We start from the raw sequence: 23,377 nt of genomic DNA on the forward strand, positions 1-23,377 counted from the left end.
CTTGACCAGTCAAAATTGGAGAAGGTGTTTTGAGGTGTGTGTGGCTTCAGTGCATATTAATCTGTGTGTTTCGTCTTTCTTCTTTCCTAAAAGTACATTTGAAAGTAAAGATAAGTTTGGACTCCAGTACAGATGCAATTGAAGGAAATCTCTCTTCTTGCCCTCAGAAACCTGACTGTTTGGATGCTGTGTTCTTTCTTTCTGGATATATAAAAGTTACTTTTCACAAGCAGTTTTCAGTACAGAGAGAAAATGTGAGTGGAGTTGTATGTGAACTTATATGTGTGCACGTGTGTAAACATTGTAATTCTGTATAGGTCTAACACCCTGTGTTAGGTATTCTTCTTTTGTTTATAATGAACTCTTCAGAAAAAATAAACTCCAAGCAACTGCCAATGTCATAGTAGTTTAAACAATTACGCCAGAGTATATGGTTACTGCCGCTGTTCTGCTAAAGAAATTCTTGAGCTCAGTAGCACACTGCAAGGGATACATACACACAGGAAAGAAAAAGTGTTATTCATAAAGGAAAATGGAACTGTTAAACATTGGAAGGAATTTCAGTCTTTTCATTTAAAAAAGCAAAGTGCCTCAGTTTACGCCATCTTATCTTTCTTAGCTGGTGAATGTATTCTCCTGTAAAGACATTTTGTTTTGCTAACATTTTCAAGGAGGCATTTTTTAATTCAGTTATTAACAATATCCTTAACACCTTAAGTTAGACGTTTCAAAGGCAGATGACTTTTTATGTGTTAAAAAACCCACAATTTTTTGAAAGGGTCTTCCTAGGCCTTCATAGTCTCCTTGTGTACAGGATCCCACACAGGGACATTTGGGAGCTATACAGATATAAATAAGTCACAAATGTGCTAGAGACACAAAAAATATTGGAATTTAGTAAAACTTAAATGCTAAGGACAGTATGGCAATAGGATCTGAATCCTGAAAGTTTAATTATACTAGTGGGAATGACAGGCTGCAATGTTATCTCTTGGAATAAAGAAAGGAGAGTTCCTTATGAATGTGTGAGTCTGCCCATTTAGAAGCATCAATAGGATTGAGGCATGAGGGCTTCTCTTTTGTAGTAACTTACCAACCAATAAAAACATTTATTTTAATGTATTTATTTATTTATTTGGTATTTATTTCAAGTATTTGCAGTATGCTTGGGTAAAGTACAGTTCTGTATGACTCTGGAGCCAACTAGTCCATACATACCTTTGTATCACATCATTGATCCCTGCCTTCTACCTTGTGGAGTGATGAAGTGAGGATTTGAAAATGTTCTGAGCTTAAAAGATTTACATATGTTAATCTTGTATATTTTATTTATTATATGATTACTGAGATAAAGCATTAAAAAAATAAGTGTCATCTCCCTCTTCAAACTATGAGCTCAGCCTAAAAATCACACTACTGTGGAGTAGATTGGCAGGGAGCAGAAGAGTATTTATGTTCTGCTCTAAGATTTGAGGTTGGGGCTTTTAGGTTATGTGTCATGTTATCTCTCAATTTAGACTTAAATATATAGTTCTGTTTTGTTCTTTGCCTGGAAGATATTGTGTGATATTTCCAGGAGGTGGATCTTGAAGCAAAACATCTTTAGGAAATCTCTGTTTAAAAAATGTTGAGAGATAGTAGCAGTGTGGTTATTTATAAAGGTTGCATTCGTATTGGCCTACACACATTACTTTTTTGCTGAATAAGCATATGTTAGCTTTTGGATTGTACATGTAATTATGATGATGCTGAAATTTGCAAATAATTTCAAGTCCTAAATTTGTCTCAAAGGCCATGATAGATGTACAAGGCACTGTTTTCTTATTTGCAAGCAATGAAAAATTAGATCCACTGCCCCACCTACTGGTGTTCAAGAACATCCTCAGGAGCTGCTCTAGATTAAATACACTGCACTTCAACACAGTTTTGTGAGTAATGCTCTGACAGAAGATGAAATTAGAAATACCAGTTTTTATTTTTTCAGTTGGTGGATTAGTGGAGTAGATTTCTCTAGAGACGCTGACCTAAGATTTTGATGATCTCACCCACTTTAACACTTGCATTTTCTTTTTTACCGTCTTTATATTCACTGTTCTGAAATGAGCAATTTGTTTCTCTTAACCAAATGCAATAGTATTTTACATGTGGAGCATTTTGAAAAATTCTGTGTCCTGTTCATTGATATCTTTTTCTACTCATAGAACTTCTGTAGACAAGATCAAGGGCTAATAGTGTGTAGCTGGATGGTTCTTAAGGTCTTCTGTGTGGCTGAAGAAAAGTCTCGTGTAAAACACCCAGCCTCTTTGTGTTCTCCTGTAATCAAGTACATGACTTTGAGATATTTTCCAGATTAATCAGAGGTGTGAGTTTTTGTAGTATTTGCATTTCTGCAACATCTTGGTGCAGAGCAAAATGAAAAGAAACTATTCCCGTTGGAATTACTTCTTAAATTGCTAGTAAGGGGGAAAACATTTTGTGCACACTTTGCCTGTTTTTCATTTGCATTGATTTCAACACAGGAGCATGTAAATTTTGAGATGTAGCTAGGTGTTTGAGGAAGAACAAAACATGAGATAATTATTCAGGCTGCAATTAAATATTTTCCAGGTACTTTACTTATTTTTCTTCATCTCTTTTTCTTTTGTGTTATACCAGCTGCAACAATGTCCCCCAAACATCAGTTGCATAAAAATCAAAATTTGAATCTCTCTCTACTGTAGCACCCAAACGATAAACACTTCACACAGTGTGTAACCACTTTGTTGTTTCAGCAATATTTGGATTTTAGAATTGAAAATATTAAAAAGTAATGGTTTATGTGTTTGACCAGGAGCATATAGTTATTGTAAGAGCATATAATAGCATGATAAGAGTCAATCCTAGTGTACTTTTTTTTTTTGCAAGACACAAATATCATTTGAAATGTAAAACAAAAAACCCCACCACCACCAAAAAACAAAACAAAAATGAACACATCTATAATTTTAAAATGAAGGGGATGTATGTATAATTTTTCCTGGCTAGTCTGACCCCTGGTGACTTAAGTTGCACCAGGTAATCAGATTCCCATATCCACACAGAGTACCATACAGAATATTGTTGGCTATCCACACCATGTCCTAATGGTGCAGAATATACTTTGTCCTAAACAAGGTGCTTGATATAATTGAAAGCCTTTCTAGACTTGGTCTTTCCCTGTTCTGCTTCCTTCTTGTTTGCTTGACTTCTTGCTAGGGTTCTGGAAAAAAAAAAAAACCCCTCCCGTTAGTTTCTTTCAAATACATTGAGTTTCATATTAGGTCCCAGATTGAATTTGCAGGATCAGAATTGTTGTGATAAGTTTAGTAAACGCTGGTTACAATCTGGAAGATTAGTCCAGAATGACGTAATACCATTGCCAAGGTGTCTTTCTGTGCTGCCCTCTTTTTCCCTTCTTGCAGCTTTTAACAATTACATCAGCAGCGATGAAGAAGTTGGATATAGAAAATAATTACATAGCTGAATTGTACTTTACTCTGTATGGGTAAAGCGGTAAGCACAGATAATTGTTATATGTGAAGACTGATGAGAAACGCCTCTTATTTTGTTAATAGTAGGTCATGTATGGCAGTTTGTAATCCCCCCTGCAATAAAGATCAAAATTAATGAAAGATCTTGATTTATTAATATTTTTCCTGCCTTGCAAGTAGAATTGTCATTTTAACTCAATGCCAAGCTTTGTCCTATATATATAAATAACTATTCATGTGTGCCTATATACATGTATGTATACATGGATGTTTTCTGTTTTTTTGAGGAATATTTTCTGATAGCCGTGGTATGTCTAGAAAGACCAATGTATTATAACTTATATTTGGTGTGCTGCTTATTTTTGCTGCTTAGGTAACGGCAGAAGTGTTGACAGTCTGTGTTCTTTCTTTGAGAGGCAGGGAAAAATGAATGAATAAATGCCTTTTATGATACCCATAGTTAGAGCTATTGTGTTCTAGTAAAAGCTGTAACTACCTGGAAAGCTTGGGCTATGTGTGTGCATGGGCCAGTTGTTAGGAGTAAGCTCCTTTTGTCTTCTAGACAGAGCCTTTTTCTTTACAGATAAAGTTGGTCTGAGCATAAAAAAGCCTACAGCAATTTAGTGTATATTAAAAATATTTTTCTCATCTACCGCGGTTGTAAAACTGTATTATCAAATCTCCTTTTAGCAGTTACGATGCCTTCTTAAAATACAAGCAAGAATCCTCACAATTTCTAAATGAGTATTTTGTGTTGTATATATACACACCTATCTGTACAGACCTGCATGTCTGCAAGTGCACATGCACAAAAGCAGAAAACATTACGTATCTTAAAGTGATTAAACTTAAAAGTGGTTTTATATGGGGTGAGGGTGGGGGATTGCATGCAACTTTGCAAAGCATGTTTTCAGTGGCTTGAATTAGGGGCACATGAACAGGCTGGTCTAATGTAAGCCCGTATGTGAGTTCACAGGGTCTCAGTTTCTCTATATTATTGCCTGTGCTTTTGCTCTTAGAGTATTGTAAATGTAAACTACCTTATCAGTGAAATGGGACAACCAGCCTTGTATCAGCTCATTTTGTGGATTTTACAGCTACTATAATAACCTGTTTCTGTGCCTGTACCTCCACTTTATCCTTGTAAGACTGAAATTTGTTTCAGTTGCAAGACCTCAGTATTGTCTAGCTCAGATTTTAGCTTGTCATCAGACATCAGTGAGTTCTCAAAATTAGTGGCTGTTCTCAAGCTGTTTCTCTTATTTTAAACTACAAAATTGCTTATTGATTCCTGATGCTTGTGACTCCTTCTACTGTGGCTGCTTGGCAATGCATGTTCAGACTGGAGCTGTGCTAGCTCTTTTAATATTTTAACAGAGCAAAAATTGCAGTCCACTGTCTAGTCAAAAATAGAGTCTCTGGACTTATTCATTACTCTTTATAGTAGTATTTCATACATTTAGTTTTATTATTGCTTAAATACTCTGTTCCTATTTTGCACACACACGTGCACGCGCACACGCACCTGCAGCCTCTCTTGTTCTTGTGATTACGTATTACATGTCTTTACTGCTCTCCTTGTGGTCCTGACTCTCACAGCAGTAATTTGTTATAACAAGAGCTGAAAGAAGAGAGGTCTAGTATATGCTTCCTAAACATGAGTTTTCCTCTAGCATATCTGCTGTGCTGATCAAAGTCAGGTTTTATTGGTTAAATATTTGTAAAAAATGCAGGTGTTTACTAATTTCAAAGTGCAAAAATAGTGAATTCTTTCTTATAGGAAGAAAAGTAGGCTATAGGGTGGTTTCAGAAAAGTGTCGACAGGAATCTTAATGTTTGAATCTAGAAATGTGATCATACGTTTTAACAGTAAATGTGTACAACTTAAAATTCCTTAGGAATTTGTGGTGGTGCATACTTTAGCTTGACTGCAGCACTAGCATTTTCTCTCCTGTGAGGCTCTTTAGTCAGAACACATAAAGGAATGAAAAATCCAGTTCATCAGAAAGTTCAGTGAGTTGGAATACTTAAATCCTGTGGTTTCTTGCAAAAATCTGAGTATCTTAAAAAGCCAGAATAAAGTTTGGCTTTATTCAGATCATGAAAAAGCTATAGTTGCTTCTCAGAGACTTTTCAGCTTGCTTGTAGTTGACTTGTCCCAAGAACTTACAGAAATAAAGGACATTTGGGTGATACAATCGTGTATCTGCTGGCATGCGGATTTTATACTATTACCCAGTATAATCTGCATTGTATGTTATATAGTATTGTATATCTCGTGTAGAGAGTACATCTTTTGAGCCACATCTTTTGCTTGACTGCTGGGTTTTCAGGGCTACAAATTGTAAGTCAATTTGGTATTCTAAAGACCTTCAATAATATTTTTCAACAAACCACAGCTATACTTAAAAATGCTGTTGATGTCTCAAGTGTTTAGACTGAGCTAAAGCCTGCTCACCCGGACTTCAAGGCTTAATCATTCATCTCTCTCTCTCTTTTTCTCATCCCAGATTAGTTTATTGGCTAACAAGAGCCACAAACACTTCAGGCCCTGATGGGGGACTCAGGATCCAGAAGATCGACTCTAGTATCTCGGTTGCCAATATTCAGGAGAAGTATTAGCCGCAGACACGACTCCCTTCCTTCCTCACCTTCCTCTGTTAATACTGTTGGTGTCCACACCTCCTCTCCTTCCAGCACTAACTCCAGCTCAGGGAGCACAGGCAAGCGCCGGAGCATATTCCGTACTCCTTCCATTAGCTTCCATAACAGGAAGGGGAGTGAGCAGAAGCCCGACTCCACTAGTGAAAATGTTGACATCTCAAATGGTGCCCAGTCTTCTCTCAGCAGTTTTCAAAAACTGAGCCTAGAGGAACACATTAAAAGCCGAGGGAGGCACTCAGTTGGCTTTGGCAGCTCGCGTAGCAAGAAGATAACGAGGTCTTTGACAGAGGATTTTGAAAAGGGAAAGGAGCCCTCAACTAATAAGAACGTCTTTATAAATTGTATAAGTTCTGGGAAAAATGAGGGCGATGATTCTGGCTTTGCGGAGGAGCAAAGTCGATACTCCGTCAAACAATCCACACGAAAACTTCTCCCTAAATCTTTTTCATCGCACTACAAATTTTCCAAACCAGTTCCGCAGAGTCAGTCAGTTTCGTGTGTGCAACAGTCTGGATGCTTGTTAGAGATTAAATCGTACGTCGAAAGCGAACCTCTAATGGTGAAGTCCGCTCCGCTGTGTTCTGCTGAGACGACAGAATGCGCGGGAAGCTCGTTGCAGTCTCCACAGCTTTCGGCAGACCTCACGACGGCCCAAACCCCCTCGGAGTTTGTAACCTTGACAGAGGATTCTGTTTCGGAAGTTGATGCACTGCCTGGCAGTGGAAATGGAGTGCTGCTCGCAGAGGATTTTGGCCACAATGTCTCTACCTCTCAGATCTTCCCTAATCCTGCTGCTGCTCACGTGAGGAAAACAGATCATGTGGAAAGTACTTGCCAGTCTGCTGGTGTATCTCTTGTGAGTCACGCAAGCTTATGTAGCACTGAATCTAATACCTTATTCAAAACCTCTGCTGCTAATCAAACACAAGTATCATTGCAAGCCAATGGACTACCTATTACAGATTCCAGGCACATAGGAGAAATTAACTCAGCAAATGCAAATTTAGAGACATTTGCGTTGTATCACAGAGACGAACTGGAGATGTGCTCTCCAAAAGCACGGGGGTTAAGTGGGGACCAAGATGAAAGAATGCTATCTAAGCACATAAGAGAAACAGCTCCTGTAACGGAGTCTATATCATATTCTGAACCTCAGTCCTTTAAAACACAACAGGGATATGAAACAAACCATTCTAAAGGTATGTCTCTTGGGGATGGGTAGGAGGGGCCTTAGTTTTTCTGTAACAATTGTGTAGTCGTAAAATGTTTTTTTGTAATGTTGCCAGTGCTAGAAAGTTCAAAAATTCTGAATTGTGCTTTCCCAAAATCATGTTTAATTCAAAATTATGAAAAAAAAAAGAAACAAAAAGCCTCTTTTTTCTTTTTCTTCTTTTTTTTTTTTTAGTTAATATCTCATGGTTTACTAACCCATCAGTGCTGTTGGTAGCTGTGTTTTCTATGATAGAAAATGAATTAAGCCTGTATTGATTCTCATCTCTTGTTGAAGACTGAACCTGGGATTTTTTGAGGCTGCCTATTACGGACTTGCATGAAGGGGTTACATTGTTTGAGATAGAAGCATCACCAGGGAGATAACACAGGCTTATATTGGTGTGGGTTTCAAAAGTTTCTAACTTTCGCTTGCTGTATTCAAACAGCATTATAGGCTGACTTAGAATGGGTGTTACTGTCACAGATGACTAGATTCTGTTTCCGTCTGAAATAATGTTGTGCGAGTTTTCCTAATATAATCTGTGAAATGGAGAGAGTTAATTATCACTGAATTTTCATATTGGGTCTTTGGTTTATTAAAAGTAGTTTGAAGTGTTTGGAAATATTAACAAGATTAGGTGGAAAAGCTGTGTCTAGAAATCACAACCTGGAGAGCTGCAGATGAATAAAGGCACCAGGCCTTTGAGTGAAGGACACCTTTTAGATGTCATTTAGCTCTGATAGTTTTTCTCAAAACAACCTAAAGACTGATGTACTTTTGCTTAATCATGAGGCTGCTTCTGGCCATATCAGAATTTGTGAGAGATTACAAAACTGCATTTATAGTATTAGTATTGGAAGATGAGTGTAAACTCGTATGAATTAATACCCATCCTTTTGCTTGGACATCTAGGTATGTAGCCCATATATGCATGTGTTTATGTATGGAATCCTGCATTTTGAATTATTTGTCCCTGAACAGGTTTGGTTGGATATCTCATACATAAATGGCAACATGAAGTTAAATTAAACCACCGACTTAGTTTTCTGGAGTGAAGAGGTGCCTTCTCATGAAACTCAGTCCGTTGGGACAAAAAATGTTTCCCATGTTATCTGTCCTGAATGCTTTCTTTGGTCTTCCTTGCAAAGTTAGCTCATCTTTGAATGAATTCATTCCGACTCTGATTCTGAGGACAGTGGTCGTACTGCAGAATGACATGGGAGCAGCTCAGTGACATTTAGAAAAGGAATGCACAATGCATTTTAAATTCATACATGAGCAGAAGATACATATTTAATCTGTACATCTGGAAGGCAGCACGCTGGAGTTGAAACTGCCATAGAGAGACTTCTGTAAATAGGACTCATGCTCACAGAATCACTAGAGCTAATACTGCTCTATATACAAGTCTGTTATTAATTTTTATAGTTTTATAGTCCTGTTCAAAATGCAGTTCTTTTCAGCTTCTTTCTTCTGTAGTGAAAAGTGTATTTAATATTAGGAACTGGGCTATAGAAGGGGACCATTAAAATAGACATAAAATCCAGCCATATATGAAATGAAACAAATATAGAAAGATGTTATGTGGTGTTCAATAATTTAGGCTATAAGTAGTTGTATCATCTGTTGTAAACAAACTGTTTTGGAGGAGTTTTTAGTACATTTGGTTTTGCTAACAGTGTTTAAAATCAAATGTGAAACCAAAAATATTTCTGTGCATTTTCTTTTGGTTATAGATATTTTCACTTTCATAGCTGGTCTCGTTGCAGATTTCATTGTAGATAAGACAGTGAACTTGACGTTAATGTATGAGCAGGTATGACAAGTCATGTATTTCTTAATATACCTTTAGAAACTTCTATGTGATATAGATGTTTTGAAAAGTCTTAGAAAAATGTCTGTTCTCTCTCCAGTTGCAAAAGAAGATAAGAATTTATGTGTTATGTTTATTATACTATTATGCTTTTCTCTTTCCCTGTCTCTAAATTTCCCCTACCACTACAAAACCTATTTTTTTCCTCTTTCCCAGTGTGGTGTTGTTTAACTGTAGTTGGGAAGTGGGATTCAGCCTGCTGGCTGCAGGAGAGCCCAAATGCAGGGCTGACCTTGGAAGGCTGCACAGAAGCCAAGACTGATGTGTATCATTGTCTTATGCAATGATAATGTGAGGCTTGGCTGTCTACAACCTGGACTTACTTTGAGACACAGGGTAAGACAGGTTGGATTTTGCACCAGTGAGTGTTTCTCTGATGGATTTTACTGGGCAGCAGTTTGGAAGCCTCCTAGAATGAGGAGAGAAAGAAGAGGAAGGAGTGAAGGTCCTGCTGGATTCCTTGAAGTAGACTGAGCATTCCACTCAGTGGGAGCTGAACACCAAACTGGTGGCCTAGGTTGCACTTTCATCTAGATAAACTAGATCTACTTTTTCCAAATCACCTAAATAATTATTGCTGTAACACTGTTAGTTGTTCCCCTTCAATGCAAGCATTTCAAGCAGAGTGGTGTTCTCCTTAAGAAAATATTTGTAGAATATAATTCTCTGTAGTAATGCTGGTTGCTTCTTTGTCCATAGTTGATCTTGCCAATAGCTTCAGTCCATACCGAGAAGGCAGATTTATTGAGAAACGGCTGAGATCCTCTTCGGAAGGCACTGCTGGAAGCAGTCGGCTGATCATAAAACCGAAGGACGGAAACACAGAAGAACTTAGCAGTCTACGGAAGCAGAGAACAAGCTCATCTTCCTCAAAAATGAACAGCATGGTGAGTTTATTCTCATACATGTATGTTTTCCTGTGACTACTGTAACTAATAAGCAACAACTTTACAAATAATGCATGGGAATACAACATGTTGGCTCAGGCTCACAAAATGTAGTCCAAGCTCAGGTACAGAAGTGAAAAGTATTTTTTTCAGATTGTGACAATTTGAAAAGGTTTGTACACTTTCTCTGATGAGGTTCTTACAGTCGTGCTTTGATTTGCCTGGGAATAAAAATAAGGGGAGAGTAAAACGTAGCAAAATTTGGTATGACTACTTCTGCGCTTCAATATAGAGCACCTAATTCACCACTCTGGTGCAACATTTTCAGTGTTACTGTGTTACTTCATGGAATTATTCCTGGTATTAATCAGAGGAGATTCAGACCAAAAGTTGTATACAGAGTTGTTTGTCATGAGGCTAATTCCAAAGGTCTGAATGGTCTCTTTAAAATTGGTGACAAGGTTAAATGCTTTCACTCTGAGCAAAGGACAAGAGAAAGAGGAAAGACTCTCTTGTTCTTCTGAACATCCTTGAGAATCCTTAGAACTGTGAAAGCTTAACAACAATCAGATAACTATGGGAGAGTACTTTAGAAACCTCTTTGAAGTGAAGTAAAAAGAAGGAAGTTGACTGACTTAAGTCTGCTTTTCTATAGCCAGTGAGAATAAATGTCTTAAGATGAGTATAATTTACATATATTCATGTGTACTCCAATAAGAGAAGCTAGAAACAGCAGTGCTTCTCCTTTTTAGCTTATGGAAATCCTTAAAATAAGTTTTATGGCCATTATCAGTTTGGAATATTTTATTCAACATGTTGACTGAACAAAGGAGAATTTATTTCGTACCCATGTCTGAAAACAACTTTCCAGTCGTATGCTGCTCTTGTGTAATTTTACAGATAAAAATGCAACAGCTAATACCTATTATTCAGGCAACTTCTATGACTGTGTGCTGCTTTGACTGCTACTAAATGTAACATCTTGTTTTTTTTTCCTCTTGAGACTTGCACAGATTTGCTCCTGGTTGGTAATTTAAGAACAGGTCCCTAGAAAATGACGTGAAGTTTCTTTTGTCATGGTAAATCTCACCCATATGTCTAAAAGTATCATCTGAAGATCCTTTGCGGCTGAACTCACAAATGCCACTTTGGATGGCAAGAGAACAATTACGTCAGTAATGAGAGCATTCTTATGATGTATGACCAGCGTACCACAGGCTTTCCTCTGTGCTGGTGTCCTTGAGCAATGGTCACTATAACTGCAAGAACAGTTGAGTCACTTGGCTCAGCTGTCCTTCAGAAACACTTTCCTATACACTTGCTATGTGTAACCTATGCAAAATGGATTACCTGCACTTGAATGACAGGCTTGTTTTTTTCCTTAGGGTATCAGATTTTTCAGATTTATCAGTATTGACTAATGAATTTTATACTGGCCTTTCAGCTAGTAAGCAAATTTATTTTAAGGAGAAGTTTTTGTCTATCTCAGTTTTTCTTTTCTAGAATGTTGACAGTTTGTCAGATGATCTAGCACAGTAATGCAAAATTTATGTTAATAAAAAAAATTTTTTTTTTTAAACACAGAATTGTTATACCCAGAGATACAGGATAAAGATGTTGAATGACTAGATAGGAGAAGAAACCTTGGTGCAATTAAAGCATATAGTTACAGCATGTTTCTCTGTTGGCGCATATCCAAATATAAGCGAATATCCTAATATCAATGCATAATATCTTATTTTTCAAAACCACAACATCTTGACATTTAAAGATGCTGTTTTCATGTAGGCATACAGAGCATTACGCAGATGTACTTCCTGCCCTAAAAAGCTCATTAACCCTGGCTCAAGCCCGTAAACCTTATTTGGGTCATCAGGCCCGAGCTATTAGGCAGATCTTTGCTTTCATTTAAATAGTTGGCTAGGGTCATGCCTTAGCACTTCATTTTATTTAGCCGTGTATTAATGATGCGACTGGGAAACTGATGATGTCTTTGGTGTCAATACTGTAAAAATAGGGGGGAAAAGGAAGGGGAGTTGTGATTTGGGCCGCCTTTGCATTTTTTTTGATTATGAAATCCACTTTTTTTTGTTTTTTCTTCTATTAGCAAGATTGTTCACAAATTCGTTCATGATTGCTCATGATTATTTTTATTACAGTCACAAACCCAGAACTTTCATATCAACTGTAGGATTACTGTGCACACTCATTTATGAAAATAAAATTATTCCTGCTTTCCCCCCCTATACATAATGTGATCATCTTCATATGTTAAGAAAAATGCTAGATGAAAACTTTTGTATTTAAAAAAGAGGAACAGGAAGAAGAAGGGAAAAAAACAGAAGACAAGAATAACCAGAGGTTCCCGGAAGAAAAGGAAATTAAAAACCAGAGAAATTTGAATGTTCATAAAAATGCATATCTGAACAGTAAAAGACCCCTTCAGAATAGTTGTCACAAACAATTAATGTTCAGTTCTATATTAGACATCACAGACTTTTACCATAATCATAATGGAGAATAATTATGTGCTAAGTAAAGAAGAATTGGAGTTGCTAAACAAAAAATATTATAAAAATAATTGGAAACGTAATCCACTTTTATTCAGCAATCCTGTATATATTAGTGAGTTAGGAACTTTCTCATATGCCTAGAAAATCATTAACCCCTCTCTTCTGCACGTATTTGTATTCATTTTGTTCTAGTTTAGAAGAAAATTAACTGAAGATGTTTAACTGATTGCAAGTTCATTTGAGATTGCCTTGTTTTCCCTGATGAGGGCAGCATTGCTTTTCAGTTTTATTCTGTGGCACCAAGTGCTGGTAGCTACAGTTGCTAGTTTTCTTGCATCGTTCAGAAGTCATGTGGCACTGAAGAAGCTTTGTAGCTTGTAAGATACCCTTTCCCCACAAGGTGAAGAAGGCCCTCCAAGACCCTGTTACTTTTCTTTTTGTTGCTGGCAGGCTGTGTGGGACTCTTCTGCCGAGTGGCTAGAGGGTATCAAGAGCCAGAAGAACTGAGGAGAAGCTAGATTTTTACAGGACAGGAAGGGGGGAAAAAAGGCAGACATTAGCATCTGAGAAACTGTTATTCCTCCTAAACAACTCACTGAACAGAATATTCTTATGTGATTGGCACTGCTGTTTTTGAAGATATTAGGTAAAACCTTGGCTGTGTGGAACTTCTGAATATTGAGAACATGCATCTAACCTGCAAAGAGGGGTAACCAACTCCCCCAGTAGTGGAATGAATTCACTTTTGAGATACTGAAAGAAATTTAGAAACTAGGGAAGAGCAATGCTTTTAAAACCAAGGTGTAGGGCAAAAAAAACCTGTTTCAAAATAACTCACTCTGTGCAAATGTGTGCACTTCTCAGCAGTGTAAATAAAGGACTGAACTGAAACAGACTCATCAGATTAACTGCTCAGATCACTAATTATACCTGTTTTTAATCTGAGTACATGTTTTGAAGCAGTTGTTCTTGTAGTGACTGATTTATGCCACAAGATGTCAATATTTGACTAAAAATAGTTTTAGACTTTAGTATTACATAGTAATGCGAAAGATTAAAACTGAAATTCAGGACACGTTTTTGGAAGAGTTAAACGTTGATTAGCCCATGCACTCTAATAGAACCTTTTCAAATAAACATGGTTGAAACTGATGCAAATTAAAGGGATTCATAACTGCCATAGAAAGTCTGGTCATTAAAATGTTTGAACGACCAAGTTGGCATTTGCAACTTTAAATATTTAGACATGGAAGCTAGTTAACTATGCCTGACAACACTGGCAGAGGCTATGGCTGACCTCTCTGTTCTCCACTCAGGTTCTCCTTCTTTCTTAATGTGTAAGACAGGCAATAAGAAAGAAAATAGAAATTCAAGAAAAATGCAAGACAACATGATAAAAGAATGGCTTGAAATATGCAACACTGCAACCGTGCAAAACCAATGAGAAGAACGTAAACCCTGGCTGTTGATACAAAGGAGAGAATGCGAATAACAAAAATAAAACAGAGAATAATATGGTCAGATCCCAAAATCACTGTAAGTAAATTCTTGAAGAGCATCAAGGGACAGACCTCCAGGGAAAAATGAGTAGTTGTGCTAGAACATAGAGTGCCAGCAGCAGAAATTGAGGTGAGCTTGCGCAACAAAATACTATCCATCAATTTTCATAGTAGTGGTTGTTGTGGAAAGATGACTATCCCAGACATCATTACCAGTAATAAAAAGGAAATGTAGTAAAACAAATTAAGCTTCTAATGCAGATTTTGAAATAAATCATAGTCACTAGAACCAGATGATCTGAGAGGAAGACATGCTGTAGGTAACAGGATAAAAAAAATAGAGGGATGTTGGAGATGCAAGATCACAATGCTTAACTTCAGCACGTGAGCTGTACTGTGCTGTGTGCACACATGTGCATCTGTTTTTAATCTGACTAGAAATACAACTGAACACATGCAGTAGAATAAGACTATCCATAACCATTGGACTGTCACAGACCTGCCTTTCTGCCTCTGTCTCTCTCCATTAGAAAGACAGTATTTGGTTGTCCTTGTGACTGCTCCCTTGTACATACCTGGCTATCAGCATATGATCTACATGATTAAAAGGAACCTCATCTTTCTGCTTTTTCCTTTCTCTGTGGGTGAATGTTACCGCTGTCCTCTATTCCACAGGCCCCCTATCTTTGCGCAGTCCCTTCAGCACCAATATTTCTTGAGTTTCTTGTATTTAAATCATGTCTAAATGTTGCCAGTTCTTCCTTTCTTAGATTCAGATACAGCCTATGGTTTTCATCCTTGCAGGCAGAAATTTTTATGCTTATCCGCAGTGCTGCATCTTCCCCTTCTTTTGCCTGAAGTAAGGCAGCCTTGCCTACTTGTGTCGTTCCAACTAGGATTGCACAAGCTCGTCTTGTGCATTGTTGCTTTGACTGTACCATTTCTTTGCATGTCTCCCATGATTTCAATATATTAGAATTTGTTTATTTCCAGGTCAAAGATCTTACCCTTAAGGTTACCCCAGCTCTTTTCCCCAACTTTGACGTTGATGCAAGTCTTCATTAGCCACTTGTCAAACTGTCAATTGAATTCGTGCTTCTCTTGCACTGCCTATCTTGCACTGTAGTAATTGCTGTTGCCACAAAAGCACGTGTTGTCTTTCTTCATACCCCTTTTCAATTTTGTTTTGATTTGTGTGGTTTTTTTTTTCTTTTTGTCTAGCCTACAAGTAACATGATGCTGTTTAGATAACTATTGAACTGATCGTTTTCCAAGATGCACGCCGGAGTTGTATTACAGGGGTTTTTTTTGTCTTTGTTTTTTTTTTTTGCTTACCAAACAAATGCTGAGACTTGGGCAAAGTCTGCTTTTCGTTATATTTGCACTATGCTTGTTATGTATGGATGCTTTGATTATTTAACATTTTATAGTATACATCAGTAAGTATATGCAAAAAACTGTGTTGGAGTATAGGGTGATATTTCATGGACTATTGCAGGGTTCCATTTGATAATGGGAGGGGCTGAATATGCCAGTCATATGGGAGATTAAACAGTAAATTTGTAAAATTAATGATCGACTAATTTAGTGTAGAGGGAGCTGCCTGTAAATTTGGACATAAAGGTAAATAACTGGCATAGAAATAGTGAAATACTAGCAAAAGAAATATGAACCACAAATGGTTGAGATTCTTACCATATCTTCTGAGGAAGTGGAATGGCAAAATATAGGTCACTTTAACAGAAATGTGTTATGGCCCCTCTTCAGAATGTCTGTTTTTAATCATTATCTGTCTAATTAGCAGCTAGTATCTAATTTTTAGTTAGATGTCTTGAATATATTGTGCAGGTCACTGTATCTAGATGATTTGGGGTAACATAGCAATTAATAATCAAGTTGCTAGTGTACTTCAGAGAGTGCACTTGCTGTGTTAGAGCAATTATCCAAGCCAGTGTATTCAGATCCAGCCCTTGCCTTTTATATTGTATGTAACGAAGTGGTAGCTAAGTCTGCAACTCATGAAAATGTGAGCAGTACTTTCTCTGGCTTTATTAATGTTTGAGTAATCCTATTATCAAGCATCAGTTCTCCTACCCCAGCTGCTAGGTCATGGGAGAAACAGCAGGGTTCTGTGCCCCCATGGGCTTTGCTGAATGTACATCTGAGGCTGCTAGAAGAGCAGAAGAATAAGGGCTAGAATGGTTTTACTGTATTCATCTTCTCTGTGCTGGTTTGTATGATGTTTTTCCAATATGTGATGAGGAAGTAAGCATAGGTAAAAGAAGGTTGGCTGCCAGTCTAGCCATAAAATTGAAGTGGGATTGATATTTGTTCCCAGTTTTTTTACATTATTTTCTCCCAGTCTTTTCTCCGTGAGTATGGACTTGACCTTCTGCTTCATACCTTCCAGCAAACTATACAGAGTATCCAAAGCAGAGTCTATTTTGAAACTGATGTTTTATGGAAGCCAGTGGCCATCGCGTTAGCTGGAGGATGCCATCAAAAATACACAAGTCGAATGTTTTACGAGCTAAAGCGGGTGACTAGTAGGCTTGAAAGTGGCATTGAAGGTGGCTGTTTTTTGTGGCCTGTAAATGTGACCTGTAAAGGCTTGAGACATCCCTATGGGATACACTGTCTCTCCATTTACAGGCTGTAAATGCACTAATGATTGATGTGTTAACAGCAAATAAGCTTCTCTCTTGACAGCCTTTGCTGGGAAGGCAGTGAATTAAAGGTTATGGAGAGGATTTGAGTGCTCAAGATTTCAGGTCAGATTCAAAAAAGCTGAAACAACCTTTTTCAGATATTCCAAAATTGTCATAAAAATATGAACCAGGTAAGCAGGATGTCCACGCTCCTTTAATAACCTCTAGACAACCTTCTTTAGAACTAACAAGGTTATTTTTCTCTGAATAACTGCAACCTGTTGTTATACACTGTACATACATTACCTGTGGTATCTGTGATGTTCACACAATTTTTTTTGTTGTTAAAATAGTCTAGGTTTTGTTTTGTCATTGAATTATGGGATTTCTACTTAATTCAAATTCGTCTCTGCTGTGTTGGCCTTCTCAAGGGAGAATATTTAGCAACATCAATTCTTATTGAACTGTTCAAGCAAACCCTGTAAGGCTGCAGTTCACCCTTCATGTGAAGCGGACTTGACAGCCTTCATTTATAACTAGCTTTGTACTAACATTACAAGATTTCTTCATTTGCAAAGAATATGGTGTTTTGCTTCTTTGTAGAGGAAGCTGTGAAAGCCACTTAATGCCAGAACTGTCAGGTCTATTTGGATTTAAAAAAAAAAAAAAAAAAAAAAAAAAAAAAAAAAAAAAAGCTCAACAGTGCTATCTAAATGGGAATAAACCACTGATTGCAGGTAAGTAGTACTTTGGGGCCTCATTTTCTTAATTTGGCACAGAGAAAGCACCTTTCGGATGCTGTAAGCCTAAGAAAGCTGGAAATGGTGAACTGGGATTTAAACATTTTGTCTGTGATTTTTTTAGGTCAAGTTAACTAGAATCTTTTCAGCTAAATACCTTGTGGGCAATTGTCTGTTGTGTAATATACGTTTCTTAGCATATTAAGAACTTGTTAAAAAAAAATCAGATTGCAGTTATTACACACTTTGAAATCATTCTTGAGATGTGGCTAACAGAAATTACACGATTAAATACTTACGCTGTTGTGTAGTATGCAGTTCCATAAGGACACAATCATTATAGTCCGGAAAAGGGTAAACAATAGTTTTAACACTGGCGTAATTTTTCAAATTGAATACATTTATGTTAAGGTGAAGAAAAAAGAAGGTGAATTGAGTTATTAGCAATTGTAAATCTCAGAGTAAACATGGTAGTGGATGAATATGTTGCTACAGAGTGATAATAATTTGTTCAGTTGAATATCTGATATTTTCTTCAAAAGTTCAAATATAACAGTACCTGATATAAATATTGTCTGAATTAATTTACAGGTGACTGGACTTCTAAAGCTACAGATAGTTGTCTTTTATAATGAGTTTGTTTTTGTTTTCATATTTTTCATGAATGCCTTTGTGTTGAGATTTGCCAGCAAATACTGTTGCATCTAGTTCATGGGTTTTTCTAACAAAACACTGTTCTCTGGTAGGCTAGCTACAGCCTATTAATACAAGGAGGCAGCTTGTTCTGAGGCTGCTCCTCTTTTTGAGTTGGTGACGTTATTTCTAAGGATTTCTTTTCCCATATGAAGTGAAAGATTGCCTTCTGTGAAGGAATATCTGGTGAAGTGTTAAAACATGCTATCATGGTCTCTGTTTAAACACATAACTATAGTTGTTCAGGAAAAGAAGTTTTATTCTTTTTCTGTTTTGACTTACACATTTTAATTTCCTGTTCACCATTATTTTTTCTACAAACATGTTCTGAATGCAAGCAAATGCTGTTACACGCTATTGTTGGCGAAGACTATTCCATGGTCTTCAGTCTGTCTGTGCATGTGGGCTACTGAAGCCTGCATGTCACCACCTACATGCCATGGCCAAAGAGACACCTCACTTGTGATGAAGACCTTTACCTTCCGTTCACTGCCTGCCAAGCCATGGGAGTGTGGGAGAGGTCAGGGATTTACCAAGGATTAAATAGTCCTCCAACCAATCTAATCCATGTTCCCTGCCAATTCTTGCCGTATTTTAATCAGTTATAGGGCTGGGATAGAATCACAGAATAGCTGGGATTGGAAGGCCCCTCTGGAGATCACCTAGTCCCACACACCCCTGTTCATAGTAGGGCCAGCTAGAACAAGTTCCCCAGGGCCATGTCTAGTTGGGTTTTGAATATCTCAAAGGATGGTGACAGCAACCTTGCTGGGCATCACTCTTACAGTTAAAATAATACTTTTTGTTTGTTTGTCCCCTCTGCCCCCCCTTTATTTTCCTGTATTTCTCCTCTGCCTGTACTGGTACATGTGGTATTCCTCCCTCGGTGCAGGGCTTAGCATTTCCCCTTGTTCAACTCCATGAGGCTCCTGTTTGCCATTTCTCCAGCCTGTGGTGGTCCTTCTGAATGGCAGCACAACCACTTGCTGTATGAGCCACTCTTCCTAGTTTTGCATCATCTGTGAACTTGCAAAGGGTGCTCTCTGTCCCATCGTCTAGGTCATTAATGAACATGTTAAACATGAATAAATACCTTCTAATATGGCATTATTTGTTTCTGTATTCCTTCCTCTTTGAGCTGCACAAAAGGACTTACCGTGCTGTAGTGACAGAGTATGTATCGTGCAGATATACGGGAAGGGTTCAGGGGTAGGGAAGGAGGAACAGCTCTACAGTCTGGACATAGTACACCTTGTTTCCTTTTCTTTGTCAGCAAGTAAGTCTCTTATAGAATGGGGTGTCTCATGATATAGCTGGAATAAGCAGGTGCTGACCGAAGAGTGTGAGTTCTGCATATGAATATCAGTCTTTTATATGATCTGTATTTTTCAAAATCCAACCTTTCTAGCAAATACTTGAAGAGGCTGTATACAGGAGAATCTGTCTTCGCTGTGTAACTGAGATCTTAGCTGCTTTGGATCAGGACTGCCTTTCTGTTCTGTGTGTAAGTTCTAGCACAGCAATTTGCTGGTCAGGGACTGGGGTTCCCAGGCATCACTGCAACACTGCGAACAGTTAGACTGATACCTGTAAGAGAGCTCCACTGAGAGTTACTGATTAGGCAAACCATATCTGGTTTAGGAAATCCCCCAAGGGGAAAATTACTTAGCGGCTGGGACAGTGCTTTGGGAAGTAACATATATATATTTGATCTGGTTTTGTACTTACTTTGGTGTCTGATATGGATACTGTGTCTTTAAATTTTCCTATTAGTTTGACTGAAATAATGTCTCCTCCCCCCTTTCTCCCCATGCCAAAAGTAAGGAAAATACCCAAACCAAAACGAGTTCAGGGGATTAAAATAAAAAGAAGGAATGGGGTGGGGAGAGAGTCAAAGGTTAAAATATAGGGACCGGGAACTACAGGGAATACTGAAAAGAGCTCTTTTGACATCTCCCATTGATGTCCCAACTCGTCTGCTGTGCTGCTGGGAGGGATAGGGAAGTGGCAACCAGGACCTTAGCAAGAGGTTGTGGCCAGAAGAGGTGGTGCATTGCAGTGTGCCCTCTGACTGTGCGTGCTAGGATCTCTTCTTTCTCACTGCAGAAGGGACAACAAATCAGGGGACCTTGAGAGCCGTCACTGTTGGACACAGGTTACTGGGCTAGGTGAGCTGGTGTGGCTGACCTTATGTCCTTATTTCAACTACCGCTGTTGTGTTTTAAATAAAGGAAAGGTATTTATGTAATGAATAAGATATTTTAAAAAACTTTCTATCCAAAATTGGTATCAGAAGGTAATTCTTAATAAAAAAGGTAAATGATTTCAGTTACTTTTATGCACAGGAAGACTACTGTCACATTTTTTTGTTGGGAGGTACACTTAGAGCTGTCAGTATTTTTGCAGCTGTGGTACTTCTTCTCAGGTTAGTTTATCAAAATAATACATACAATAGGAAGACAGTAAGTGGCAGATGACTTCTCTGAAAGGGTGAATTAAGAGAGAATTCACCGAAGTTAAAATTTATGACAAGAGAGTATAAATTAAACAGTGTCTGGAGTTATTCGTCATGTAGGTCAGATGGTTCACAGGTGGTTTGTGCTCACTTGGTTTTTATGAAAATAAAAGTGGAAAATTGGGACAATCTTGTTGGTAGAGTGACTAATTCAGTGCCTGTCCTTCATTGTGTCCATCATTTCCCATTGTGTTTATTAGCCTTGCTGTTTTGATAGGACCTTCAAGTAATGTGACCAAGAAGAATCTCATCATAAGAGTTCTCCACCATGCTTCCCCATGGACTGCCTATTATTACTCTTTTGTTTACGTGAGAATAAACACAGAATAAATATGCCCTCCTGCCCCCAATAGCAATTCAAAGCAGGGTCCTCCTTCCACGCCTTTGAGCCCTTTGTTTGGTAAAGTGAACATAATGGGGAAAGATGCCCAGATGCTTCTCTTGTTTGGTCATTGTATTTGCAGTCCTCCTTGTCCTGCCTGATGGGTTGCTGGAGGCAAGACTAAACGAACCCTTGGTTAAGGATCTGCCAGCAGCTGGAAAACTAGCTGCAGACCTGAAAAGCTTGCTATTTAGAACAAGAGTGCTTTCTGATTTGGAACCAAGTCTGTGCTAGCTAATTTAAAGACTCGGATTCACATTTAGTTTGGTATATTACTGATTGATGTAAGGAAGTTAGGTTTGGGAATAGTTATCGAGGTTAATCCACCTTAGGAGAAACAGGCAAAGATATATCCTTTAAGAAAGGAATGGGACATTAGTGCATGTTTCTCTGATTCAGAGATAATGTTTTGCATTCATGTAATTTGTTCAGTAAAATTAATAACATTCATTTAAATAATATAGGCCTGGTGAATATCTTAATTTTTCTTTTCTAAATTTTTGTAGCTCACAGAATAGGTGTTTTCATTATTAAAAAAAAAAAAAAAAGACACAAAACCACAGACTTTTCTGAAATTAATACACTCTTAAATTTGGGATTTGCCTGGACAGAAATGTATGTATTTGTAATTGAAATCTTGGTACAGAAAGAAATATATTTTGTTATTCTTGAGCTTTGAGAAGCTTACTTGATTTTGAAGAATAATGATGTCAGGTAATTGTCTAGGATTTATAGTTACATGAACAGTCTGGATAGCTGTTACAATTCAGGACTGATTGGCAGTTGTAGGAGCCATGCCACTTGAGAAGTAGTAGTTAGTAATAAATGTCATGCAATGAATTGTTCCATTTAAAATGCAGTGTTTGATGCCAAAAAAAAAAACCTGGGAAGGGGAGTCAAGATGTTTATTAACAGCCTGACTCAGGATCTTAAACATTTGAAATGGGATAGGGAGTTTTAATCAATATAGGGCTAGTGGAAGATTGTTTACCAAAGTCCAGTTCTGGTGTTTGCGCAGGGTGAGATTTCTTGGACAAGAAGGACTTCCATTTTTCTTAATTAATTGTTTTTTTATTTATGTGCATGTTTTAAGTTACTTCCACACATCCAGCCTGTTATGTTTGATACTGTAAAATAGACAGCATTGTAGCAGAACTCATGTTGTCTACTAATAGTGACTCCTACAGGATTCTTCACTGGATAACTTTTTGAAATACATTAAATAAAATTAGGCTAGCTTTGACTGACAAAATCAGAATTTTGTATTGGCATGAAAAATCTGTTGGCATCTTTTTTGGCATGTTGGAGTTGGGAAAACAAAACCCACCAGCTTGACTTAGTTACTGTAACCTGAAATGATCAAATTTTAAGTGTTTGGAATAAATTTTAAAGATATTATCTCAAAATAAGCATTATGAAATTTATCTTGTATCAACTAAAATGAACAAGTAGTGGGATGGAGCAGTTAGCTAAATGAAATTGCTTTTATAGATCTGCAAACTTGGCAGATAGTTTTGGAATCCCACCCTCTATTGGAGCAGAGGGGGTGGAAGTACAGGCAAGTGGGAGAGCTGATCCAGAAAAGAATGAGGAGGATAAATAAAGGTGAGGACTTACTGGAGCACGGGCTATGGTACCATATGAAAATGGGGAGGAGTATGAAGTGTTGATAATCAGCGAGAAGGAGCTGGATGTAACAAAACTGGGATTAAGTATGGGGTGGAGTTCGCTGCAGGTAACATGGAAAAGGAAATGATTAAGCGTGAGTAAGGAAAGAAGTTTATGGGAAACTTGAGGGTAGTCGACCTCTGAGAGTAAGAGCATGGGAAGCAGATTAACAGAAGGAGCGGAGAAGGAGAGGGGAGAAGCTTTATTATTATTATTTTTTTATTAGGCAGGAATTCAGGGAAAAGCTGGGAACTAAAAAGGTCAACTGCTGGCAGAAATGGTTGCCAAGAAATATTCATAACCTTTTTATTACCTAAAGTGTTGAAATCCAGGAGTTAAAGTCTCATTTTCTGTGAATATTTCCTCTAAAGAGCGTTGTTCAGAGGAAAATAAGGCAGCCTGTAAAATATGCATTGTTGGCAATAAACCGTCAGACATTTCAGCTGAAAGAGGAAAGTAATGTAATTTTGCTGCTGTAAGTGCGGCAGTGTGCACAGTAATGTAAGTCTTTTCATATTTTCATTAGTCACATTTTAAGAGAGTTTTCCTCCAGATTGAAATAAGGAGTTGTCA

General features: G+C 37.7%; 1 protein-coding gene across 2 annotated transcripts in view; it reads left to right on the forward strand.

The window, feature by feature from the left end:
- The window catches only part of CCSER1 (coiled-coil serine rich protein 1), a 712,792-nt gene that overhangs the window by 63,965 nt on the left and 625,450 nt on the right, over window positions 1-23,377 (forward strand). For both annotated transcript variants that reach the window (XM_026101188.2, XM_026101190.2), the window contains exons 2-3: window positions 6,020-7,372; window positions 9,959-10,146. In XM_026101188.2, coding sequence (XP_025956973.2) covers window positions 6,064-7,372; window positions 9,959-10,146 — 1,497 coding nt within the window. In that variant the 5' untranslated portion in view covers window positions 6,020-6,063. The remainder of the gene's footprint in view (window positions 1-6,019; window positions 7,373-9,958; window positions 10,147-23,377) is intronic.

Source organism: Dromaius novaehollandiae, chromosome 4 (assembly GCF_036370855.1).
Source record: "Dromaius novaehollandiae isolate bDroNov1 chromosome 4, bDroNov1.hap1, whole genome shotgun sequence".
Taxonomy (NCBI): domain Eukaryota; kingdom Metazoa; phylum Chordata; class Aves; order Casuariiformes; family Dromaiidae; genus Dromaius; species Dromaius novaehollandiae.